The sequence below is a fragment of the Indicator indicator genome, chromosome 30, assembly GCF_027791375.1.
Source record: "Indicator indicator isolate 239-I01 chromosome 30, UM_Iind_1.1, whole genome shotgun sequence".
NCBI lineage: Eukaryota > Metazoa > Chordata > Aves > Piciformes > Indicatoridae > Indicator > Indicator indicator.
Window position 1 is genome coordinate 792,996 of NC_072039.1, and position 26,790 is coordinate 819,785.

The 26,790-nt window shown below is 54.8% G+C and overlaps 1 protein-coding gene across 2 annotated transcripts; it reads right to left on the reverse strand.

Moving 5' to 3' along the window:
- Positions 1-6,478: 6,478 nt before the first annotated feature.
- DYNLL2 (dynein light chain LC8-type 2) lies at positions 6,479-11,905 on the reverse strand. 2 transcript variants are annotated; one of them, XM_054394107.1, is made up of 3 exons: positions 11,824-11,905; positions 8,446-8,584; positions 6,479-6,820 (listed from the first exon to the last, which is right to left on the reverse strand). In XM_054394107.1, the coding sequence occupies exons 2-3, from the start codon at positions 8,575-8,577 to the stop codon at positions 6,683-6,685; spliced, it is 270 nt and encodes an 89-aa protein (XP_054250082.1). In that variant the 5' UTR covers positions 8,578-8,584; positions 11,824-11,905; the 3' UTR covers positions 6,479-6,682. The 2 variants fall into 2 exon arrangements, with proteins under 2 accessions (XP_054250082.1, XP_054250081.1); XM_054394106.1 differs by lacking the exon at positions 11,824-11,905 and having other exon boundaries at positions 8,446-8,598.
- Positions 11,906-26,790: the final 14,885 nt, after the last annotated feature.

Below are 26,790 nucleotides of genomic sequence, written 5' to 3' on the forward strand. Positions count from 1 at the left end.
CAGTGCTTCAGAACGGGGCTGAGGAAGAGGTTTTGTCCTTGTCCAGGCCTTCGGGGCTTTCCTCAGAAACAAAACAGGCATTTATGTTTTTCCAGAGCTGTGTTCTGGCCTGGCTGCCAGCAGGCTGTGTGCAGGCTGCAGCAGGGGCACATCCTGGCTGGGTGTCAGCCCTGTGTTCTCCCCTGCCACCGCGGCACAGCCTGAGCACCGCGCAGGATGGAGCCCCGGAGCTGCAATCCAACACCTGGGGAAGAAGCCTGGGTGAGAAGGGATTTCCGTTCCTCTGACTCAGCTTCGCAGCACAGGGCTAAGGCTCAGGTCAGGCCGTGCAGCCCAGCAGGTGCTCACCCCTGCTGCCATCAAATCCTAGCACGGTGCCCTGGCATTGCCGAGCACTGCTCACCCTGGCTGTGGTGAATGCAGAAAAAATCTTCCCAAGAGCCTCAGGGCAGTGTGGCACCCTTGCCAGGGCTGATATGGGTGATGTGATTTGCCACTCTGCTCAGACCTCACCGCAGGGCTGTGTCCAGCTGTGGGGTCCCCAACACAAGGACATGGACCTGCTGGAGTCCAGAGGAGGCCACAGAGATGATCAGAGGGGTGGAGAACCTCTGCTATGGGGACAGGACAGGGGAGTTGGGGCTGGAGAAGAGAAGGCTCTGGGGATATCTTAGAGCTGCATTTCAGTATCTGAAGGGGGCTACAGGAAGGCTGGGGAGGGACTGTTCAGAAGGGGCCGTGGGGATAGGACAAGGGGCAATGGTTTGGAACTGGAGCAGGGGAGAGTTAGGCTGGACATCAGGAGGAAGTTCTGCACAGTGAGGGTGGTGAGACACTGGAACAGGTAACCCAGAAAGGTGATTGAGACCTCATCTCTGCAGACATTCGAGATCAGCCTGCTCCAGCTGGAAGTGTCCCTGCTGAGCACAGAGGAATTGGACAAGATGACCCCAGAGGGTCCCTTCCAACCCACTGCAATCTGTGAGGCTGTGACATGCTGGCAGCAGCACTCCTCCAGCTCTGTAGATTCCAGCCCTGGCCCTGTGTGGGACTCTGGGGCTACAAGAACAAAGAGAGGCTTTCACTGCCCTCACCCTGCACTGGCACTGCTGGGATGAATTCCTGAGATGCTTTTCTGGGCTGCAACCAAAGCATAAGGAGAGCAGAGCTCCAGGCAATCTCCTCCCCTTGAAAGCTCTTCATTCACACCCAGGCTGGAAGGAGCTGAAAGAAAAGGCCAGGAACCTGTTAAGTGCAGGGGGTGCTAAACGCATGAGGGGCTTCTGCCCCTACACCAGGGGCTTCTGCCTCTTCTTAAAAGCCTCCTGCTGCCCAGGGGCTGAGAGTGAGAGCACAGAGCCTGGTCGGGGCCTGGACAAGCAGTGGAGCTGCGGTCAGGCTGCTCCGCAAGGGCCATAAATCACTGGAGATGTGAGCAAGGCAAGGAACAAAGGACATGGGGAGGTGCCATGGCACGTGGCATGGCAGAGCCACCGCAGCCACACCAGGGGATGGCAGCTGAGGAAAGCTGCTGACCAAGCCTGACAGGGTCCCATCCCCATGTCCTGAAAAGGGACAAGAGCTGGCCTTGCTCTCCACCAGACAGCAAGGGGCACACGGGGCAGGGGACGTGGCAGGGTGTGCCATCCCACCTCGCACACAGCCCCAGCATCGCTTCCAGGCTGCCTCTGCGCCATTCTGTGCTGCCCAGCATTGATTTTTCCACCAGGGCACAGCAAACTCTGCTGCACAAAGGCCTGGGCTGAGAGGCCACCACAGCAGCCTGCTCCCAGGGCAGGAGGGAACAAGCCACACCAGGGCTGGATAAATCCATCCTCAAGCTTAACCCAGGGCCAGACCCTGCTAAGCCCCAGAGCAGAATCTGCTCAGACTGCCAGCACAGGAAGGGACAAGGACCAGAGCAGGGTCCCAGCTCCCTTCTTACCTTCATGCTGGGTGCTGAGATCACTGGTGCTTGGTGCAGGGGGGGCATGGTGCCTGCCATCAGGAGCAGAAGGGCTGCTGAAGGTGCTGACCTGATGCTGAGCAGTGATTTGTCTTGGTGCTGAGCTATTGCTGAGCCTCAGCTAGGCACTGCCTTATGGGGGAATATCTGATCAGCTTTAATAAACACAGTGAGCTCCTGCAGCTTCTCTACCTACACAGCACTGGAGACACATGGCTCATGCACAGGCAGTGCTGCTGTGAGTCACAGTCTGGGAAAGGCTGTCAGGATCCTTGCTCAATAAATAGAACAAAGCAGGGAAGCCTCGGGGTGGGCAGGGATGGCACAGCCCTGCTGCCTGCACTGCGTGGCACCAGCCGCCTCAGGATTCACCCCGGGGAGGCTGCAAGTGAGAGGAAAACGATTTCCAGGTTCTCTCTTCATCTCAGATCTGCCACAAGAGCCCTGGGAAGTGGAACACATCTATCAGATACTTGGTTTACAGCTGCTGGGGGGAGGTGAACAACGCTGCAATTGCAGCACTGTAGGCTTGGGGAGGAGGAGAGCACTGACCAGCAGCAGGACATCCAGAGCAGGGTGGACACTGCTGTCACCTTCCTGGAGTCCCAGGGGGTGACAGAGAAGGGGGAAGAACATTGTGCCAGGGAGCCAGGCCAGCTCTTCTGCTAAGGGAGCCACCCACCTTCTCCTGTGGCTTTATACCACACTCCCTCTGCAGAATGGATCCCAGGTCACGTCTAGCATGGAGCACAGCTACCAACCCCCTGCCTGCCTGATCCTCACAGCCACAAAGCTTTGCTTTTCTAAGGCCACAGCTGGAAGAAATACTCAACAGGAGGAGTTGAATAACCTGGCTGGTGCAAGAGAAAATAACGTGACACCATCCCCAGCCATGACCCACAGCAGCTGCACCACATTTGCAGACCCTGCCCTGCCCCCACAAGAGCACCTGGGGTTCCCTGGTCAGCAGGAGGCTCTGAGCATGCCCAAGGCAGGACAGTGACATATGCTGAGCTCACAGACTGCACTTTGGCCCAGACGCAGCTGGAAGCAGTTTCTTTCTCCAGATGTTTGCCCCCTCCCCAGGCACATACCTTCCACTCAGTGCCCTAGATATTTTCCAAACAGCTTCATGCTCCTGCTGAGCTGTTGGCCCCTCCAGCATGGAAGCAGTTAATGCTCTAAGGCATCAGCAGGACACCTGTGCTGGTGGAAATCGGAGACATCGTGGAGCCCAGAGATGGAAAAAGTCAGAGCCAAAAGCTGTGTCAGGCAGCTGCTGGGAAGCAGGGGAGGAAGGCAGCAGGGACACAAAGCTCATGTTAAAGCCTCCCCCTGTTCTCAGCCGTGGCGAGGGAAGCACTGCTGAACTCCAGGCAGCTGGCATCTTCCAGAGCTGCACAGAAGGTGGTTTAGGGAGAAGGCTGAAGACAAACAGCACCAGTGGCATTGCAGGGGTGAGGTTTCACTGCCCAGTTGCTGAAGGTGTGAGCTACAGCTTCTTTTCCTTGGCTACAAGCAGGACTCCTGCTGCAGTGACACATCCAAGGAAGTGCCAAACCCACTTCTGACTTGTACACATTGACTCCAGGTCCCTCCAGCCCTGGCAGGGCCTCCACATGCTGCTGAGGATTGACACCAGCACCAAAGCCACTGGATACATGGCTGAAAGGGCTGCTGGCTCACAGGCAGGACTCAGGCTGGAGAAGTTTTCCACCTCAGGCTTGGCTCAACAGCCTCCTGTGCTGCAGCTGGCATTCAGGGACTGTTCAGCCCAGAGAAGGCTCCAGGGAGACCTCATAGCAGCTTTCCAGTACCTGAAAGGGGCTTCAGGAGAGCTGGGGAGGGACTTTTGACAAGGGCTTGGAGTGACAGCACAAGTGAGAATGGATTTAAGGCTTGAAGAAGGGAGACTGAGACAGGAAGAAATTCTTTGGAGTAAGGGTGGGGAGAACAGGTTGCCCAAGGGTGCTATGGACCCCTCCTCCCTGGAGGTGTTCAAGACCAGGCTGGATGAGGCCTTGAGCAACCTGGGCTGGTGGGAGGTGTCCCTGCCCATGGCAAGGGGTTGGAACTGGATGAACTTCAGGGTCCCTTCCAACTCAACCCCTTCTGTGTTCTCTGCTGGTGGCTGTTCACTAAGAGGGCTCAACCACCCCAGCCCCACAAAGCTGCTGCAGCCTTACCCCAGGCCTGGCATGGCTGGAGCTGCAACCCTGACCACCTCACTGACAGCTAAAAGGCTGCCTGGGGCTGCCAAGGGAAGAGCAGCACTCCCATCTCTCCCCAAAGTAGAAACCACCTCTGATTTCCAGCACTGCCTGGCGTGGGCTGCAGCAGATGGCCTGTGTGTAACAGCCACACTGCTGCTCAGGTGCAGCTCCTGCTAGAGCTGCTCGGCCTGAGTCATGCTGGGCTGCAGCCCCACCTCCCCTCCTCTCTCACTGTGTTCCAGAGCTGTTACACTACAGTAGCTGGTATGCACCCAGAGCTTCTCCAAAGTATCAGGGAGGCCACAAGCCCAAGTTTAAGTTGCATCAGGAGCATCACAGTGAGCTGCGAAGGTGTTTAAAGGCAGACACACAGCTCCCAGAGCGGGAGAGACACAGCACACCAGCTTCAGGCCCTGGCAGAAGTGTTAGATCCCAAGCCCAAAGGGGAAACAAGACTTTCCTGCAAAGCAGGGAGACACCAGAGTGTAACCAGGAGTTGCAACACTCCCTCTCTGAACCTCATCAGCTTAGCCCCAGTGCCCAGGTTACTTAACATAGAAGCATCCCATCAGGGCTGCAGCAGGACATGTCCCACTCAATCCCTCCTTGTCTGAGCCAGGCTGGAGGTCAGCACCCACACAGATGGGCCACAGACACTCCTCAGGTCCTTTCTCCCTCTGCAGGCCCTGCCTCCTTTGGGCCATCAGCATCTTAGAGCAGAGAATTCACTGCTTATCCTCTCTGGATGAGTATTTGCTGGAGACAAGAAGAAACTGGAGGCTGTTGAAATGTGTCAGTTCACCTTTAATGTTTGAAAAAAATAAATGGTATTTGAGCCATTGCAGTTATGGAGGGAACAGATCTTGCTCCACAAGAGACTGTGAACAGATTCACATTAGACTCATGCTTGGAAAAAAACAAAAACAAAACAAACCCAGAACATTCTCCTTTCAGACTCAGAGTGAAGTTCTGAACAGACAAGACCACAAGAGTGCCCCAGCCAGCCCAAGGCACATTACCCAGTGCAGACATTTCCATCCACAGGAAGTTATGACAGCTACATTCTTTCTACTTACAACATTGTTCTATCAATATTACAAAATTAGGCATACTTTGGATTTTGCACAGAGACAAGAAGGACTTTTACTTCAGGAAGTAGTCAACCTGGGTCACTGAGTCACCCCACAAGCAAGAGCTCCCTGTGCTCTGCCCTTTTCTGCCAAGCAGTGACTTGTCAGCAACACCAAACCCATCCAGGGCCCAGCAGCCCAGGGATGGGTTACACACTGGTTAGCAACCAACACAGACCTCCTGGCAAGCACCAGCTCCAGGCCTGCCACCTCTCATTGCTCCACACCCAGATAAAAGAACTTCCTGCAGTGTAATCCAAGAGTCAGAACATACTAAGACAACATCACTGCTGAACCTATTGGAGACCAAGACATTTGTCTGCCTTTGAAGCAGATGTCACATGAGACTCCTTCACACAAACATCACATGGAAATTGAACTTCTTGGTACTGTGCTTTAAGAACAAAAGCAGATATCAGAACATGGAGGACACCCCTCCAGAAATAGCTTATCAGCTACAGAAAAGAAAGAGACAGTGGCCACTTACAAGTCTTCCACATGACTAGCTTGCTTTAAGAAGAGCATCAGTTAAGGCAGTGTTGAGACAACTGGCCAGGAACATGCCAAATCAAGTCACCAATTGGGTATCCTGCTCCCTTTCAGGGATGGGCCACCTGGCTTTAGAGCTCAGGAGCAAGGTCTAAAGACTTCAGCCACAGAATGCTGCTGTCTGCAGCAAGCAAAGCAACTCAGGGGAAAGCAGGGAGGGGTTTACTGAAGTCTTCTAGACCAGGCTGAGTTGCTTACAAGTCTAGGTCAGTGTTTCAGTACAGCCAGAAACGCAGCACCAGGCACTGTGAGAACAGCAAGGGTGCCAGCTGCAAGTCTGTTTGTCACAGTCCAGGGTGGAGCTCAACTGGGGGGTGAAAGCCACCTAAATGCAGAGCCACCCCAGCAGCTCTCAGGGAAGGTCTAACACCTGTGCTGGGGTTACTGGGAGAGCCAGCTCCCAACAGTGGGCAGGGCAGGCAGCAGCTCACACTGGCTTTGCTCCTCATTTAACAGTCTAACAGAACTCAGGAGGGAGGTTGGGGTCTTTTGGCCTGCCCAGAGGAGTTTTCCCAGCCTCAAAGAAGGAGTTACCACCGAGGGAGCTGTTGTGGAATAGTTTTATTTCTTCCCAGGTAAAGGCCATTGTTTAAGCATTTACATGTTTTTTTTTTTTTTCCTAGTGCAATACAACCAAAAAAAAAAAGCAGTAACAAAAACTCTGCCTTCTTCCCAGGCAACTAAACAGAAGTAGGTTTTGTTTTACTGCAACATATACACATTAAATACAGGATACAGTCCATGCAGCGGCACAGCCATGGTAAAGGGAGTCGTGGCTTCAGCCATCAGTGCATTACAGTCCAAACCTCACTCGCTCCTACCTCCTATCCAGACTTGAAGAGAAGAATTGCAACCTGACCCAAGTAAAAATAGATGAAGTGCTTTGTCTCGTGTGTTACATAGCTGCCAAAATTTCTGCCAACAATGCAGTGCCAAGTTGGGTTGTATTTCTTGTCAAATTCCTGAAGAAAGAGAAGAGAGGCATTAAGGCCAAGAAAGCCCACAGGAAAATAGTTTGAAGCACAAGCTCTTAGCTGGGTCTGTTCACACACCAGAGCCTCTCCTCCCACCTGCAGCATCTTTGCATTCCCCACTACAAGACACTATTATACTAAGCAAGGTGGTGCCTGACTCAACCAGAGCTCTGCACTAAATGGTTTGAAGGATTCAACAGAAGGAAACCTTCTCCTGAGACTTGGAGCAGCCAGAGCCCTGGGCAGGAGGGGCAGACACAAGAGCTCTCCTCAGAACAGTGCTATTTGAGCCCTGCATGTAGGCTGGCTCAGGGGAATATTTCTCCTCTCCCATTCCAAACCCACTCACAAAAAAAAGAAAGGTTTTGGCATGTCTGCTCCAGCACAGCATTCGAGCTTAAAGGTCACCTACAAGCAGGAAGAAGTCTGGCTTCTGCTGTTTGGGACTCTTCCTCACATGAAGGGGAGAAGATCTGCACTGCAAGTGAGCAGGTAAATTGGCAGCCAGACAGCACAGAGACCCATGGGGTCAGAGGTGAGCAAGCTGAACACTGCTTTAGTCCCCTCCTCAGCAGACAGGACAGGGTTAATGGCCACTTTCCTCCCCCTAATTAATACATAACTCCCAAGATCATCTTCCCTCCTGAGACAGGCCCAGAGGAAGAGACTCAAGGTTCAAGATTAAAACAAGTGCTAGTCCTCAGACAGCAGCAAGACAGTTTGAGCTCCTGGTAGGTAACCTTTGAAGTAAGGAAGAGGCTTTCCTGCCAGGGCATGAAGGGGCATCAAATCACTTCCCTCCTCCCAACACTCTCAGGAAATAAAGGCCAAGTTCTTTCTGGGCAGTTGCTGTTACAGTCACTCACTTCACAGGCTGCAGTGCTCCAAGCACTTTGAGCCAAGTCTTGCCTCAAAGTGATCTGAGATGTTAGGAGACACTTTCGAGTCCTTTATGTTCAAGCTTAGATTGCAAGCAAGGCCCCAAAGCTAGCCCAGGTGCCAGGACTGTGTTGCCTGTGAAGTCTCTTCTCTCTTTCAAAAGCACTTTGCCCAACCATTAGGAGAAGTAGCTACAGAGAACTAAGAGATGCCCAGGTGTCATCAAGCAGTTGGAGGGCTCCGGCAAAAGGGGAACCCTCTCTTCACAAGTCAGAGCAGCTGCCCACACTGCTTCTGAAGTGGCACCTTGCACAAGGCCCCATCCTCCTCTACACCCACCCCAGAGCCAGAAGCATGGCAGGCAGAGCCACACCTGCAGAGCTGCCCACTTTGAGTGAAGCACTGGAGTAATCCCATCCTGCACTGGTACTGCAAGTCCAGCAGCAGCAGCTGTGGAGCAAGGCCTGCACACAGACTGCAGCCAGCCTGCACTTCCCAGGCTGGCAAATCCAGAGGGACAGCACTCACAGCTTGCTCAGTGCTTGCCAGAGCCATAGCCCTCCTCTGACCTTGGAGAAGTCACTCCATCCTCTTGGGAAGGGCAGCAAAGCCAGGCAACAAGCATCTTCTCCCTCCAAACATGCCTAGGATGAAGCTTCAGACACTCAGGCTCACATCAGGCACTCACACTTCAGGAAGTCTCAGCCAGAGCAGCCCCCTCCTCCCGCAGTTACCTTCTTGATATAGGCTGCAATGTCCTTTTCTATGTTGTACTTCTCCATTGCCTGTGTGGCACAGTCTACAGCGTCCTGCTGCATGTCCTCAGACATGTCTGCATTCTTGATCACAGCCTTCCTGTCAGACATGGTGAACCTAAGGCAGAACATAGACTCCTTCAATCCCTTCCCAGGCAAGGAGAAGCTCCCTGTGCATCAGCAGTTGTCCTTCCCACAGCAGGCTGCGGCACCAGCGGTGTTCCAGACCCAGCCAACACCACAACCCCCTGGTGTGGCAGGGTGAGCCGAGCAGGGTAACCCACAGCAGTGCCAGGCTAAGGTGCCCCTCACAGCTGGAGCACAGAAGCACTGGCACTGTCCAGAGGCGAGATCAGAGACAGTCCAACATCACCTCCTGCATTAAACATGCAGAAAAAGCTTAGTGTGGGAGGAGACAGGAGCTGCAGAGAGGCACAGCCCTCCTAGATATCAGTAGGCTCCAGCCAAGTCTGCCCTCCAGGTGCAGCAGGGGTGTGGAGCATCCTCTGTTCAGAGCCTGGCAAGGCACAGATCCCACACTGCTGTCTCCAGCAGGGCGGCTCAGGAAGCACAAACAACATCAGCAGTGCTGCTGTCCCACCCCATGCCAGCAGTTCCAGTTACTGCTGCTACCCAGCCTGGCAGGAGAGCTGTTCCACATCCAGCCTATCACCACCCCCTGGCCTCAGCACCTGACACAGAAACCCAGCCCTCAGCTGTCTCCAGAGACAGAGCCAGTCTGACAGCCTGGGACAGCTTAGCACCATGCTGCAGCCTAGGAATGGGGGAAATGGGTCCCACACAGAGCCAGCACAACTAGGGCCTGGAAAAGCAGCCTCCTGCTCCCTGGACACCACACCACAGATGCCAGAAACCAGTGCTGCCTGGAACCTGAGAAACTGGACAGTCGTAGTAAGCTGGAGCCAAGCACACAACCCACAGCTCTCTACATTAGTTCAGGTGCTTGGTACCAGTCAGTGAAGCAATTCACACAGATCTGCTGAGGCCTGTTCAGAGAGGTGCTCAGCACTGGGAAGTTTCCAGTGCAGTCCATATTACTCTAGAAATTACTCTGGGATTGGGCAATCCCAGCCCTGCAGCCATTCTTCAAGCAAAGCTCACAACAGATGCCCTGGGGAAGAAGCACCACAGAGTCCTGCTGCTGCTGGGTGGAACCTCAACGCCCCTCCAGGCACCAGATCCCACATGAGGCCTGGACAGGAGGCACAAATTATCTGGGGTGCAGCAAGCAAATGTCTGCACTGAGAAGTCCCACAGCTGCTCACCTTGGCAGCAGGTCTCAGCACAATATGTTCAAACTTAAGGGGAATAAGCTTCTTAATGGCAAGGAGTTGCCTCCAATTAAACCTGCAGAGCACCATTAAGTTTCCTAAAGCTCACTGTTAAGTCTGGAGTGGTACTACCAAGTGTGTGTTGAAATGCTGAAACTACTCATTTTTAGCTCTACTGGGGAGTGAGGAAAAGCTGCTGCAATGCTCGCTGTCCTGGAACAGCCCCAGAAAAATGAAGGAGTAGCTTTGTTACAGCCACTAAAGGAGCCTGCTAACCAGAAAGAGAATCCAGTTACATAATTGCAGCCCTGTGATTACAATACTTTAATTCTTCACTCTGCCCGCAGTTGAAGACTTCTACTGCAACCCTAATTTCTGTGTTTGAGATAGTGTTTAATAGAGCACTGCTATTACCACACAATAATAGCATCAGGAGGAAGGGCAGGAACTGAGCTCAAATGCCAACAGAGAGCACATGCTTCCTCCACAGCTCTGGAAAAGCCACTTCCAGGCAGTCTGTTCCCCTTTGTGCTCTGGGTTAAGGCAGTTGGTGTCACCCTGGGGCCCTGAAAGCCTGGCAGGACAAGAGGCATAACCAACTGCCTGTAGATTTGGATTCACTCTCCAGAAATCTGGAAAACCCTTGGATAAGTCTCCATCCCACAGGAAAAGGAGGCAGCAGAAATTCACTTGTAGGTCATTGTTCCAAGAAAGCCTCTTTAGGGAAAGAGGTCATGCAGGCTCTGACACACCTCAGGTCCTCACACACCTCCACCACATGCCAAGTTCAGAGGGCATCTGCCATTACATAACCAGCCACGGAGTGACCTGCAAACAGCCTCTTCCTTCCTCCTCACTGTTTAGGCAAGGAGCATCTCAGTGCAGGCCCATGCTGCTGAGGGCCAACAGCACCATGAAGAAAATTCTCCTTCAATAGGAGCTGCAAGAGCTGGCCAGCCTGCCCTCCAACACCACACTGCTCCAGGGCACAGCATCCTGCCTGGGCCAGGCACCACAGCTGATTGCTGCCAGAGGGAGAGGGAGCAGCTCCAAATGTCACCTCAGCTACCCACCCACCTGAACATCACAGAGCAGTGCCCCAACCTCACCTCCTTCCTGTATGGGGTGACATGCTCCATGCAAAGCAGCCCAGCAGCACCATGTACACATCTTGTCCCTGGGCCACAAGATCACAGTTGGCCCTCTTGGTCTTGCCACTCAGGAGCAGCCTTCTCTGAGGAAGGCCACAAGAGCTCCAGCACCCAGCCCAGGGCAGGCTAGGCCTTGGAAGGGCTAACAGGACAACTTTGGAAGCCTCAGAACAGCACAGGACGAGCTCTTCAAAAAGGAAGCAAAGATCACAGCCCTAGCAGCCACTCGGGGCAGGATGAGGCCTTGGGAGGGCGATTAGGCCCAAACGAGCACCCGACCACTCCCCCAGCTGGATAGGATGTGGCTTTTAAAGGGGGAGGATGCTCAAGCTCAGCACTCACTCCCTTCACCAGGGCATGGTCCAGCTTTAGGATGGGGATGAGACACAAACCCCCGCACCCACTCTTGCCCTCCTCGCGCAGAATGGGACCCTAAGGGTGGGCCGAGGCCCAAGCCCTGCACTCACTGCTTCTCCTCCAGCCTAGTACCGAGCCACAGGATGCAGACGAGGCCCAAGCCCAGTACCCACCGCTTCCCCCGACACGGGACCTGGGAAAAGGGGTGCGGCACAGACCCTTCCCCACCAGGGCCGAACGGGGCGCGCGGAGACGCTCCGGGGCGCATGTGCAGGCCGGAGCCCTGCGTGACCTTCACGGGGGGAGCCCCGGGGACACCCGAGGCAGCGATGACCTTGCCCGGAGCGGGGCCGGTAACGCCCCGACACCAGACCGCCGGGGCGGGCTCCGAGCACCGCCAGGAGATACACACAGTCCGGAGCCGCCCACCCGGCCAGGTCTCAGACTCCCTCCCGCCGGGGCGGACCCGCCGCCGCCACCTCGCACCCAGAGCGACCGGTGCCAGGCGAGGAGCGGAGGCCCCCAGCGCCCTCGACCCCGCGGAGGGCGTCGCTCACCTTCACAGTGACAGGGCCACCCCAGGAGGGCGAGGCACGGCACCAAGGAGGAGGTGGGAGGAGGCCCAAAGTGGCTCGACTCAGCCGCTCCGCTCCCTGCGCTGCGCTGAGCGCTCTGCGCCTGGCCGCCGCGCCGCGCTCAAATACCGCCCCGCCCGCTGCGGCGTGCGGCTCCTCGCCTCGCCATTGGCTGAGCCTCCAGGCACGTCGCGCTTCCATTGGCTGCGGTGCGGTGCAGCCCGCCACCCCGGCCCGTCCGCCCGCGCTGTTCTGCCTACATCCTGTTTCATCCCACAATGCCGCGGGGCGCGCGCGGGGCGGGGCGGGGCGGTGCCAAGCGGGGGTGGGGGCTGCCCCCGTGCTGTGGGGTTGGGGGCGTGCAGCCGGGGGGCCGTCCCCCGCTGGGGTTCTCCGCCGCCTTGGGGTCCACCTGGGGCTGGTTCCCTTTAGAGGAGTCTCTGCCACCTCAGGGGGCCTCCTTCGTAGGAGTTCCTTCAGACTTGGGGACCCTTTGGGGTCCCTGCTGCCTTGGGGACCCCTTGGAGGGCACCCAGATCTCCTGGGGTAGGTTCCCTTGGAGGGGCCTTTGCTGCCTGGGTGGACCATGATTCCTCTGTGGCAGTCCCCTTTGCCTTGGGGACTCCAAGATCCCTAGGGGTCACCCTGAACATCTAGGGGGGACCCAATGCCTTGGGGAGACTTGATCCCCCTGGGGGTAACAGCCTTGGGACGCCTGATCCCTTGCTGGGGAGTCGGTTCCCTGGGAGGGGACCTGCCCCCATGAGCCTGTCTGCCAGGCTGGCCACCAGCCAGCTCCCGTTTTGGTTGCTCCATTTCACTTCAGTGGAGGTGCCAAGAAGCTCTTTACAGAAGCCACCTGAAAAAAAAAAACAGCAGAATGGCAAACCCTGTTCCTGTGCCAGCCCAGATCCTGCACCCTCCTTGTTCCAGCACCAGGGTGCCTGTGCAGCCCTGCTCAGCATGAACAGTGAAACAGCTGAGCTGGCTTTTGATGAGACTGGTTTTAATTGCATGTATGGCCTTGAGAGCCAGGGAGACCACTCAGGGTACTGAAATCTCTCTGATTTGATTGCTCAAGGAAGACAAACCTACAGCTGGTAACAGCACTCAAAGGACAGGCTGGAGCTCACTCTGCTGATCCTTGTGCTAATGAAGTGGATGGCTGCTGGTGTGACCTTTGCAACCTCTCAGACACTGGTCAGAACTCCCAACAGCAAATAAAAGTTACTGTTCCCAAATGGATCCAGACCTGAGCGTCAGCTGTAAGGTAGCAGAAGCCAAAGCAGCAGAAGAGCAAGCATGGGCTAACACTGCAGGGCGCTGCACTAAGTGTGACACCACCACTGGTGGCACGAGAGCTGACTGCCAGTTTTCAGATGGGGAAGTGAGGCCACATCTAGCGAGGTCACAGCTGGAGCCCTGTGTCGAGTTCTGGGCTCCCTGGTTTAAGAGACAAGAAACTACCAGAGAGGGGCCAGCAGAGGCTACAAAGGATGAGCAGGCAGCGCCTGTCCTGCCGGCACAGAGGAGATGTCCTACACCCACCAACGCACCCTGGGTCACCAAAGGCCACCCCTGGCCTTCCCCCACTTTGGGTGCCAGTGCTAATGCAGTAACAGGCTTAGCTGCAGCCCTTTATCAGCTTCCATCTCAGTGGCAGCAGGAGTAAATATTTTTATGGTGGTGCCTCCAGAGGCTCCATACAGCTGGAGGAGGCTGGAAGTGCTGATCCTGGGCTGAGGAGTGGGGAAAGGCCCATGCCTGGGTGGATGTGGGCAGCTGCCAGAGTGGGACTAGCTTGGAAAAGGCAGCAGATCCAAGTCCTGTGGGGTGCCCAGGATGCCAGAGCCCACAGAGAGCCCCAGGAATGGGCATGGGGCAGACCCACACCCTTCATAGGCTGCAGCATGGCCCAGGCTTGGCTGGCCGGGGCAGGCAGGCTCCCTGTGGGCACACTGCAGGGCAGGGCTGATTGTCCAGGCGAGGCTCTGGCAGCGTCTGGCCACGAGGGCAGCTGGCTCTGCTCAGGTTCACTGCGCAGCACTTGGCTGAGTTATTTATAGCTCTGCCAAGTCTCTGTTGAGGCAACAGATCTCACAGTCTTCTGGATCATTTTTACAAGCATCCCAGACTGGGAGTGCAGAGCCTTGGCTCAGCCCTTGCCAGGACAGATCAGAGCCGTGGCTGGCATCAGGGTGGGCACAGAGCACCATGGGGCACAGAGCCCAGCCAGGGCCCCATGCAGCCATGGGACCCAAGCTGGCTGTGCTGGGGGAGGCAGCTGCACTGAGCTGTGGAGGAAATCCTTTGCTTTACTCCTCCAAGGAGCTCTGGTATCTGTCTCCAGATACCAGTCTCCCAAGTGAGCTGGGCCCAGCAAAGCCAGGCTGCCCCACCTGTATTGCTGCCCCATCCCCTGCTGATGAAGGAGCTTCCTTACTGGGGAGGGGTCCAGGCTGCTCTAAGTCAGATCTCTGCTCCTTCTGCCATCAGTTTCTGCTTAATCCTTGTGTAGTTGGAGTGACAACCACCAAGTGTGGTTTTCCTGTGCTCTCAGTCCTGAGGCTGGGGCAGCTGATGGGGGCTCGGCAGGTTTGGAGGCCAGAGGCAGCTGCTGAGAGGTGCTCATCCTGTCTGTCCTGCACAACAGGAGCCCTGGGCTTTCCCACAAGAACTCCCATGCTCCAAACCTCCTGGCATTTCCCTGGTGCAGGTGGGTGTGCTCAGCTCCCTCCTGCCCTGCCTGTCCTGGGGATGCCTGTGGCCACCTTCCACCCAGGGCAGCTGCCCCAGGGACCCAGCTGCAAAAAGGTCAAGGTACCAAATGGTGGCCCTGATCGGTACAGTCAGGGGGACCCCTGTATGGCTGCAGATGGCTGCAGTCTGGGTGGCTGCTTCTGTAATCCCAGGGTAACCCCCTCCCAGCTGTGTCCTGCCTCCTTCTTCAGAGTGGAGCCCTGCTGCAACCCAGCAGAGCCCTGGCCAGAGCCACCAGCGCTGCTTTTTACACGTGGAGGAGCATGGCCTTGGTGGACGGAAGTGCTTCAGATGCCAGGGAGGGAGAAACATTCCTGAATTGTGACAAAAAGCATTTATTTATAAATTTCACCCAGTGCTATATAAGGCACTTCACAGCGGTTAACAGGAGAAGCGCCTGGCCATGAGGAGCAGTTTGCCATCTAAGGCTGTGCTCCTCCTGCCCAGTAGCCATGAGCTGCCCCATGGGATGTGCCTCCAGGCCCAGGAGACTTGGGGTCAAAGCCCACAGGTTCTGTGCACCTCTGCTCTAAGAAACACAGAAGTCTGGGAACCAAACTCTGGGCTGGCAGCGTAGCTGCATCACCACACCAGCTCTGCTTCCATGCTGCACCTCTGCAGCTGCATCCCTCACAGGAGATTTTTCTTCCTGCTTCACCCAAAGCCATTTTGCCCCAGCCCAGCCTTTCTGCTCTGCTCCACCACACACAGCACACTGACATATGATGTAGGATGTCCATAGCAGATGAGTGCAGAAATGTCACCTTGTCTCCTCTCCCTGCTGGAATTCCTTCCCTCTCTCCTCCTCTAATGTCTCTCCTGCATGTCTTGTTCACCTCCTTGCTCTTCTCCAGGCTCCCATCAGTTGCTCTCTTTTGCCAATAATCAATAAAGCCAACAGCAGCAGTAAGCACCTCCATTTATTGATTCACCTCCTTGCTCCCCACGAGTGTCCTGGGGGTGTGTGGGCACAGCAGGGACACCTGGAGACCCTAGAGCAAGGGCTGCCCCTCCACAGTGTCCCCTCCACCAGGTCCTGCCTGCTGCAACCAGAGCATGAATGTCAGAGCTGGGGTGACTACAGGTGACTCTTCCTCATCTAGAGACATGGCAGCCACCATCCTCATCCTGCTGTGACTCCGCAGAGCCGGCAGCTCCCCAGCTGCTCACAGAGACACAAAGCAGCTGCATGGAGATGTCAGCGTGAGGGGGAGGCACTGCCTGCGGCTCAGCCCCATTCTGCTTCTGCCGAGGGGAAAAGCCTCACAGAGTCCAACCCCGTGCAAAGCATTGTGAGAGCCAGCCCAGGAGGTACCAATGAGGTGGCACACACCGCCCAGCAGCATGGGTCCTTATGCAGCCTGGCATCCCAGCGACCTGCCACCCAGCACCTGCATCAGCCCCGGGGCAGGATGCAGCCAGCAGCTCCTGCTGGGCACTCACCCCTCAGTCCCACAGCCTGGCACATGGGCAAAGAGCAGCCAGGTCTGGCCCTTGCTCATTCCCGCAGTCCCCGGCCGGCAGCTTCCCGGCTGCCGGAGCCCAGCCCCTCACTGAGGCTGCCCAAATGGTTATTTTTCCCTGGAGTCAATTGTTCTGGCAAGCATTGTGCCGGCTGCAGGCGGAGGCTTTGCTGTCAGTCCCAGGCTGCTTTGATCAATCTTGTTTGCGAAGCAGTTTGCAGAGCCCTGCTTAATGTTCGTCATTATCTCCTGAATCCCTGCTGCTCACCCTGAACAAATCCCAGGGGGAAAGGGAAACGCTCTGTAAAGCTCCACGGACAGAGGCCACCCTGGTGCTAAGGGGTTGACCCCTGTGAGCCGCCTAACAGCAACACCAGACCCCAACCCCCCAGGTTATCACTAACAACCTTGGGATGCTGAAGGGTTTTCACTGCCTGCCATCCTCCTCACTGCACAGAGCCATTTCTGCCTCCCAGGGGTCACTCTCACATCTCCCAAGGAATGGCAACCATGTTCTGCCCATGCCTGGCACTGAGCATCTCATCCTCACACCTGATCTGCTCAGGCTTTCAGTTCAGAGTGAGACCACAGTGCACAAAACCCAGACTGGGACTATGCCACAGGTGCCTCAGCTGGACAAAGGGTCACTGCTTGTGGTAGGATCAAGGAATTGGGTAGGTTGGATCAAGTTCAACCATTCCTGCTGCTGGGAGCAGTGGGGTCAAGGTGTTCCTGCCCAGGGAGATGGACTCCTTCATCACAACTTTTTACAAGGATGAGAGGGAATGGATTGACGCTTGAGGAGAGCAGATTTAGACTGGGGACTAAGGAGAAATTCTTGACAGTGAGGGTAGGGAGACACTGGCACAGGTTGCCCAGGGAGGCTGTGGATGTCCCCTCCCTGGAGGTGTTCAAGGCCAGGCTGGATGAGGCCTTGAGCAACCTGGGCTGGTGGAGGTGTCCCTACCCATGGCATGGGGTTGGAACTGGATGATCTTTAAGGTCCCTTCCAACCCAACTCAACCCATTCCATGAATCTATGAATTGCTTTTCATCATCAAAACCACCCAGGACTGGGTCAAACACCTCCCATCAGCATGTCCAAACACAGCCCCTGACCACACAGTGCCCTCTCCCCAAAGCCAGCAGTGCCCTTTGGTGGCTCCAGCATGCACGGAGCTCTCACTCATCTCCTCCAGGTCTATCCTGGAGCAGGAGCAGCTGCAGCCTGGCACAGGGCAAGGCAGCCTGGGCTTATCTCCAAGGCAAATGGGCTTAGAAATGTGACAAGCTACAAACAGCTTTTTGACTGAATGCTGCCCTCCACCAGGCAGGGTGCTCCTTGCCATCCTGCAGCCCAGGAGGGAAAACTGATACCCAGGGCCCTGTGAGCCTCATTAACATGGATCCAGGTCAGCTGCTCCCTACAAGTTTGTGCAAGTGGCTTGCGGTGTGCAGCTCCTGCAGCAGCTGTAAATAAAAACATCCCTCTGGAATCCCAGCGGGGTCAGATCAGCACAGGGACACAACCACAGCCTCTGTACCTGCTGAGGGCCCAGGGCTGACCAGCCCAGCCAGGCTGAGCTGACCAACCCTCTGCTCACAAGCTCCCAGCACCCCAGCCCAGCCCAGCACCAAGAGCTGGGAATTCCCTTTAATCTCACCTCTCCTGAACTGAAAGGCAGGTTTAGAGACAACTTGAACATGAGCACCAAGGGGAAAGTCACCTCAAAGCCAGGTGCTGTATGGCATGCCTTGCAGCTCCCCTGCACTGCGGTGTCCAGGGCTCCCAGTCTGACCATGAAGGGTTTGGGGACACAGGTTCCATGTGCTCACGTGGCTGGGTCAAGAACAAATGTGAATTTTACTTCTTTCCTCGAGTTTCTCCATTTTCTCCTCTCCATTTTCCCCCTCACTGGGGCTGCCTGCTCCAGCACAAGCCCTAACCCCAGCAGGGTTTATCTGCAGGGGCCCTGCCTGCACATCAAAGGCCTCCTTCATTTTTAAGGCTGTAAGGGACTGCTGTGATCATCTCCTCCACCCTCCTGTGAGCCACAGCTCTCATCAGGGCTGGGGATTTGTGGTCAAGCAGATCACAGTTCTGCCTTTGGACAAGCTTGAAGGGGCAAGGCGTGCCAGGCTGCTTTGGGCTGGCTGCAGGGTGTGGGGGGTTCATAGAATCATAGAATGTTTGGTGTTGGAAGGGATCTTTAAAGTTCATCCAGTCCAACTCTCTTTGGTAAGCAAGGACACCTTCAGCTGGAGCAGGTTCCTCACAGCCCCACACAAACTGACCTGGAATGCATTCAGGGCTGGGCATCTCCAACCCCTCTGGGCAACCTGGGCCAGGCTCTCACCACCCTCAGTGTAAAAAAAAATCTTTCTTCTCTCCAGTGTGAATCTCCCTCTTTGAGTTCAAACCACCACCCCTTGTCCTGTCACAACAGGCCCTGCTCAAAAGTCTGTCCCCAGCTTTCTTACTGACCCCTGTGGCACTGATGCATGCACTGATTTGGAGCTGATGCATGCATTGATTGGGTGCTGATGCGTGCCCTGATGATTGGGTGCTGATGCATGCATTGATTGGGTGCTGATGCATGCATTGATTGAGTGCTGATGCATGCACTGATTAGGTGCTGATGCATGCCCTGACTGAGTGCTGGTGCATGCATTGATTTTGTGCTGATGCAGGCACTGATGATTGGGTGCTGATGCAAGCAGTAGCTGGACAGTTATGCAGGCAATAACCAGACATTCATGCATGCACTAATCCTGCACTGCTGCATGAACTGATCATGAAGCTGTGTGCTCATGCAGGAATTTTGTGGTGGCTTTGTGCACCTTCTGGACACTCCTGCATGAACTCACTCATCAGGTGCTGGTGCAGGAGCAGCCACTGGTCCCCCCAGCAGGCATGAACTGGTTGTTTGCTCTGCCCAGCACCCTCCCTGCCACACAGGAACTGATCTCACACCTTCCTCCGAGCTGCCCAGGGCATAGGAAGCAGCTCCGGCTGCACAGACAACTTCAACTCTGTTCTAGCACAGCCTAACTATGAGAAGCTCCAAAAGCAGGAGACAAGGTCTCCACTGTGTGAAGTGATTCAGGTCAGTCTCACTTCTGCAGGGATTTATTTCAGCTTTAGCAGTTCCTGGCCTGAGCAAGGGAAAAAATAGAGGCTAAGAAAGTCGACTCCCCCATATTTACACAGCTTTTCTGCACTGTTTACATTCTGGAGCTTACAGCATCACCTGCCAGCACCATTTGAATCCCCTCTACACACTCACATTTCTTGGGGGTCAGACTGTGGTGGAGCAACTTGATAAGCACCAAAACTCAGCCTGCAGAAGCTTCTGAGTGGTTGCTTGCTCCTCGCTGGGAAGCACATCCTGGCCCTCGGGCACCACTGAGGCTTGGCCAGAAGTGCCCTTGCACTGCCGCCACCCAAAACCCACCAAAGCAGAAACAACTCACTGTGGTGCAACCACAAACCCACAGGTAGGCAATGAGCAATGGTGGGAGCCCAGTGCCAGGCACCATGCCCCAGGCCAGAGCCAGCACCAGCCCAGCAAGGCAGGACCAGAAACGAGGGTCTCACAGGATGGATTCCGGTGGTGATGCCTAGCTAGGTGGCTATACATAAATGGATATAGGGATAGAAATGGATATAAAAATGGATATATGAGTATACAAATGGATATAAATATACATATTTATGTAAGTAGCCACAGGGATTCAGGGGCTCACTGTGACACAGGCTGGCATCAGTGAAGCACCAGCCAAACCCCCTGTCCGGCCCTGCTCGCCAGCTCAGTCAGTCACCAGTTAATGCTCTCTCTGGACACCCTAGGAAGATAGCCGTGGTTGGAGCAATCAATAAATACACATTTCATACATCCCTTAAGCCTGTAATAGCTCTCTGTATAGAAGAGGCCACGAGGGATTTTGTTTTAATTAGAGGAATGCTTAGGGCTGCTCTTCCTACTGCTTGATCTGCCTTGGAAATGCAGCAGGGGCAGGGCTGTCTTCACGCAGAGCCCTGCTCACAGATCAGCTTCCTGCCAGCAGCAGCCCAAAGGCTCAGCCACAGCATGAGGGCAGGACCAGGGGGATGGAGCAGAGCACAGCCTGTGCCCACCCTGCTCTGGCACCTCCAGAACAAGCCAGGAGAAGTGATACTTAATTGGGGTGGCCCTGACCCCATCACCCTTTGTACTCGGCTCATCTCCTGCCACAAGCCTGCTGGTATGGAAGGTGGCAGAGCCGCCTCTGGGAACAAGGGATTTATCTATAAACAGTTGGTTGAAACCCTGCTTGCCTCCACAGCCTGAGTGCAAGGCAGCTCCTCCGTGGGGTGCAGGCAATATTTCGGCTTTCCTGCCAGTGATGAGGCTCTTCCTCCTGAAGAGCGATACAAAGAGTTGAGTCTCTGAGCATTGCCCACCATGAGAGATCCATGCTGGGCAGATAAATCTGAACAGCCCCAGCACCTACCCAAAACACACCTCAGATACTGGGGCAGTTTGGGGGCCCTCACAACAAGGACACTGGGGGGCTGGAGCAGGTTCAGAGCTGGGGAAGGGTCTAGAGGACAGGGCTAGGGAGGAGCAGTTGAGGGAGCTGGGAGTGTTTAGTCTGGAGAACGCTGAGGGGAGACCTCATTGCTCTCTACAGCTCTCTGAAGGGAGGCTGGAACCAGGTCGGGGTTGGTCTCTTTTCCCTAGTCTCAGGTGACAGGAGTGAGGAAATGGCCTGAAATTGTGCCAGCGGAGGCACAGACCCCAGTCGGAGGGGTGCTTGGATATTCAGGAGGTGTCAGGAATGGATTTCATGGCAAGGAAAGAGCAGAGGCTTCTAGCAGATAAAATACACACTGGCAAAGTCTGCAAGCTGGGGCCCCTTTAAGTCCGGGAAGGCTGCAAGAGGGTCTCCCCTCCCACTTCAGCCCAGTCCCATCAGTCCTCAGGGAGCACTTCAGTCCCAGCCCATGGCAGTGCTCAGCTCCTGTTCAACCCAGACAGGTCAGGGAGCCAAGCTGCCCTCTGCCCGGGAGGGTGACAAGAACAAAAAGGAGAAGAATAAACAAAAAAGAGCCCTAGAGGGGAAAAAATACTCAGTGAGTCTGCGATGCTGCCCTGCCTGAGCAAACAAAGTCATCTGGAGGCTGTGCTTTATGCTCTGCACCAGCAGCACATTTCATTGTTCCTCCCTGCTCTGCTCCTAACAGCTCGAAAGCCTCGCAGGGGGTGGCCCTGGGCAAAGTGAGCTGTGGCCACGGTGGGAATCAGAGGGACCTCAAACAGTGCCTGTGTGCCCAGCCTGGCTGCACAGCACCACAACACCTTCAGCTGCAGCCCCCTCCAAGGGAGAGAGGGGATGAGGTGCCTGGCTGTGCCTCATGTCGGTGGAGAACATCTGGGCTACGGGGTGGCAACCCCAGGGGACAGCAAATCATAGAAGCAGAATCACAGAACTGTTTGGGTTGGAGAAGGCCTCCAAGATCATCCAGTCCAAACCACCACCACCATGACCACTAAACCATGGCCCCAAGTGCCATGGCCACAGGTTTCTTGAACACCTCCAGGGATGGGGACTCTACCACCTCCCTGGGCAGCCTGTTCCAATTCCTGACCACTTTTGAGCAAAGAAATTGTTCCAGATCTCCAACCTAACCCTATCCTGGCACCATATCAGGCCATTTCCTCTCCTTCTATCACCTGAGACTAGGGAGAAGAGACCAACCCCCACCTCACTGCAACCTCTTGTTGTACCTTTCACCTTCTTTAAGGACCATGGGATGGGAATTGTGAGGTGTCCTAGATGGGGAACATCTGGATACTAAAATGCTTTGGGAGGGGGCTTGCAGTGGGAGCAGACAGCAGCTTCTAGCTGGGGCACTGGGCTCAGCAAACTGCTCAGGAGCTTGGCCAGTGCCCCCAGCCCCAGCCTTTTGCAAACATCCAGTTTATTTTCCCTCTTTTGTTCGCCATCCATTGAGCTCAAACAGTAAAGACACACAGCCTGGTGTCAGCCCTGCCTGGGGCTGCACAACACTTCATGTCCCAGCGCTCATTGCAGTCCCTGACCTTCCTCAGAGCTTACAGAAAGTTACACAGGGCAAGAAAACAGTTCCTAAAGCTCCATTTGTACTTGAAAGCATTCTGCTTGAAGAAAACTTTCAGTGCATTTCTCACACATTGTGCTTCCTTGCATCAAAGGCACCCAGCAGCCCCCCACTGCTGCCAGGGGGGCTGCCTCCCATGCCCCCTTTGCAGCAGGAGCAGGGCTGGCAGCAGGCAGCGCTGCCAGCGGCTGACAGGAAGCTAATGGAAAAAGCTCCTTTTAAAAGCCACTGAGGCCTGGCAAATTTGGGCTATTTTTGGAGGACAAAAAGCCTCTGCTCTCCCCCTGCTCCTCAGCTGGGCAGCACGGCCGGCACCAGGTCTAAATGCAGAGCGCTGGCTGCCCGCTACAGGGCAGCTGAGAGTGGCTGCTGGGGAAGGTGACAGATGCCACACAGCACAGCAGAATCTACCGATACCTCTAATGGACAGAGGAAACACTGCCTGGGTAATCAACCCTGGGACAGGGGGCTCTTGCTGCAAGGGCTGCATGGCTCCGTGTGACCTCCCCTGGGTTTGTCACTGCTGCCAGGTCCCTGCTTCAGGATGGCATCACTCACTTGGAGATGAAACACAAGCGGGGGGACAGGAGGTGCTGAGCAGGGTCAGTGAGCTCCCAGCAGATCCTGGCACAGACACCTCAGCCAGCTGTGTGCCTGGGCAGGTGTGGAGGGGAAAGCAAGCAACCCTGGGAAATCACAGAGTGGTTTGGGTGGGAAAGGATCTTAGAGATCATCCAGTTCCAACCCCATGCCATGGGCAGGGACACCTCCCCCTAGCCCAGGCTGCTCAAGGCATCATCCAACCTGGCTTTGACCAGCTCCAGGAAGGGGGCATCCACAGCCTCCCAGGCAACCTGTTCCAGTGTCTCCCCACCCAGATGCACAGAGAAATAAACACAGCAAAAGAAAAAAAGGAGCAAAGAGAAAAGGAGCTGTAGGGAAAGCCCTCGCTGGGCAGGCTCCGCCTCGCTGGGCAGGCTCCGCCTCGCCAGGCTCCTTCTGCAAGGAGCAGCCCACACGGGTCCACTGCTCTGTGTTTAGTTATTCTCCAGCAGGAATTAACCTTAGCAGTTTTATTTTCATTAGCAGTTTGCATTCGTTTTCCTCCGTCCACATCAGGCTTTGGAGGATGCTGCCAGGCAGGGAGAGGGAAGAGCACTGGAAGCTGCTGCTGCAGTGCTCAGTGACAGCAGGAGGCAGGGAGTGAGCAGAGCAGGCAGGAGGAGCCCGCAGAGCCCTGCACCAGCAGAACTGTTTTCTCTGTGAGAGAAATCAATTAAAACAGCTCTGGGAGGGGGATGCTCGTTAAAACATTTTGGTATGTGTTAACCACTGCCTCTTGCCCTCTGCCCCGTGGGAATCAAAGGTGAAAGCAGGCACCAAAAAAAATCAGAGCAGTGTAAGAAGAAGGCAGCAGAAATCACTCCCAACATTTTGCTCAGTGTGATTTTTAGTTTTACATCAACCTTTAATTGCTAGTAGCAAGACAAATAACCACCTGTGACCCAGCTGGATGGCACCCTTCAGCCAGCACAGCAGGGTGCTGGAGCCCAGCCTGGGGTGAGGAGGTGGTTTGTGGCCCAGGCTGTGCCAGAGGCTCCTGTGAAGGCCTCAAAAGTCTGCTCTGAGCCCTTTTCCATCGTGATCACCCCAGCACAGGAGCTGTTCTGGTGAGGCAAACAGAGCCACACCTCAGAATGCCCCCAGATGAGCTTTTCACAAGGCTCTGCAGGCTGGGTGTGAACTCAGCTGCCTCTACCTGTGCAGGACACCAGCTGATGCCACCTGCTCTTCCCTTTGGGGTTTATGGAGAGCCTCTGCCACTGGTGTGGTGTGGTGTGGTGTGGTGCCCAGCCCAGCCCAGCCCAGCCCCCTGACCCTGTGTGTCCTTTCAGGCAGAATTTCCACTGTGATAGCGTGCTGTGTGTTTTGTTCACATCAGGCTGTGCCCAGGAAACCTTTTTGACCAGACATAAACCCAGATCAATAAACCAGCTCTGCCCCCATCCACTTGGCTGGAAATCTTTCCAGGTCTAGACCTTCCCTGTCTCACCCTTAGAGTTCCTCCACCACAAACTCTATTTTGGCATCTTTTTTTCTACATGCAGGTTAATAACTCTGAGATCATTGGGGCACTGTGTAAAATCAAAAGCCCCTAGAACATCAGCTTTGTATTTCTATCCCAAAGGCAGTGTCTGAGCAGCTCTGTGTCACTGCTGGAGTGCCAAAAGAAACCTCTCCAGCAGCACGTTCAGCACGGCTCCTGCAGCAGGGAAGCAGCAGCTTTGGACAATCCAGAGCCGAGTTCTGCAAAAATATGTTACAGCCTCAGCCACTGCTTTGGAAATGACCCTTTTGCTGCAAACAGTCTTAGCTTTGATGAACAACAAAGAGAGATTGGTCAGGACTAATCCCAGCTGCCTTGTACCCTGTAGGGGATTAGAGCAGGTTCCTGCTAAGGGAGCCAGCGGGAGGGAAAGTTGATGAAAGCCATCAGGTAGAGCTGCACCCAGCCCAGAGATCACAGAATGGGCTGCATGGGAAGGCACCTAAAGATCATCCAGTTCCAACCCCCTGCTTTGGCAGGGACACCTCCACCAGCCCAGGTTGCTCAAGGCCTCATCCAGCCTGGCCTGCCTTGAACATCTCCAGGGAGGGGACATCCACAGCCTCCCTGGGCAACCTGTTCCAGCATCTCACTATCCTCACTGTCATGAATTTCTTCCTCATCTCCAGTCTTAGTCTCCCCTCTCCCAGCTCAAAGCCAATATCCCTAGTCCTGGCACTTCAAGCCCTTGTCCCAAGTCCTTCCCAGCTGTCCTGTAGCCCCTTTCAGGTACTGGTATTCCTACCCATTCCCACCCATTCCCAGCTGGAAAGCCCTGGTTTCCATCACAGCTTGTCAGCTGACAGCAGCTGGCTTTTTTCTTAGCAATGTTATTTGCCATTCCCTTCCCAGTAATTTATCTTCCACATAATTAATGTTTAATGACTCTCCATATATACATTTTGCCAGAAAGCCAAAAGCAGCCCTGACAAAGTAAATAAATGTTCCTGCAGCTCTTCCAACAGCTCCGAGCACTCTGCTGATAGCACATAGCTGAGGCAGGGCATGAAAGGGGAAACATTTCAGTACTTCTGTGTGAGACACTTCAGGAAGGTAATTAAGACAATCGTTCAAAGCAGTTATGGGGCTCATTAACCCACAAAATAACAACGCAAGAGGCTTTTCACAAGCCAGGCAGACTGACTTTATGGTGCCTTTAAGAATAACTTGGGGCAGTTTAAAAAGCTTTAGAAAATAAAGATTCATTCCTTGGCAAAGGATGGAGCCTTTCCTCCACCTGTGAAGAGGATATTTGGGGTCCCTGGGATTTGCTGCTGCTGCTGAGCTGGCAAACAACAGAGCAAGCTTGTTAAAGCACAGATCACAGAACGGTGGGGGTTAGAAGGGACCTCTGGAGAGCATCCAGTCCAACCCTCCTGCCAGAGCAGGGTCACCCAGGGCAGGTCACACAGGAACACATCCGGGCAGATTTGGAATCTCTCCAGAGAAGGAGACTCCAGAGCCTCCCTGGGCAGCCTGCTGCAGGGCTCCAGCACCCTGGTACTGAAGAACTTTTCTCAGCTCCAGATGAGCAGAGCACATCATTGTGCTTGAACGTACACAAGAGAAAAGGGAGAGGCTTTTGGAACAGTCAAGCACGTTATGACCTTAGAGCAAAACCGTTTTCTAACTATAAGGGATGAGGGCTGCTGCTGCTGGAGAGGAATCTGCATTTTTAACGAACAGCTGAAATGCAGCTTGCATGGCAGACTCTGCTAGAGAGCCACAACACAGTTCTCAAAATCCCTTCTTTAACTTAGGAGCCTAAAGGGCCCTTTCTACACACCCAGGCACTACTCCAACCCCAGCACGGTGGTTAATGACTCAACCTATCCAGCACCACCTGGACTCACTCCTGTTGGTACTAAAGGATAACCAAGAGGTATCCAGCTTGCAGAACTGCATTTCAAATGTTTCCTGCAGTATCACACCCACAGCTGAGCTACCTTCACAGAATAGCTCAGCTTAGAGGGGACCTCACAGATCATTTCAACTTCCTATTTTTTTATTGACTTGCATAGAGATAAAACAAAGTCAAGGTTTGTTCTGTCCAAAGTCATCGTGCTCAGGCTCCAAGGTGGATTGGAGTGCCCTTCCAGCGCCAATCTTCAAGTTTTGTCTGATCCAAGACTCTCCAAGAACCACAATACAGCATTTGGAAATGGGAAAGCACTGTTAGGTGAAAAAACACCAACTAAACAAAACCAAACAGCCCCAAAAGTCACTTTCAATGCTCTGCTTAGGGCAATACAGAATTAGGATACTCACAAGGCTGAGCAGCGGACCCAGGCCTGGATTCAACTCCCTGTGCCTTCAAGGCAACCATTTTACCTCGTGGCCCGGCCAGTGCCAGCTCGCCTCCCTCCTACCCTCGGTCCTACCTCCCGTCTGCCCGAAAAAGGGAAGAGCCCTTTTACCCACGCTCCCTGGGCACACCATGACATGACAGAGCCCTGATTGCAGTCACAGCCCTTCACCAACAACGCAGCGGGTAC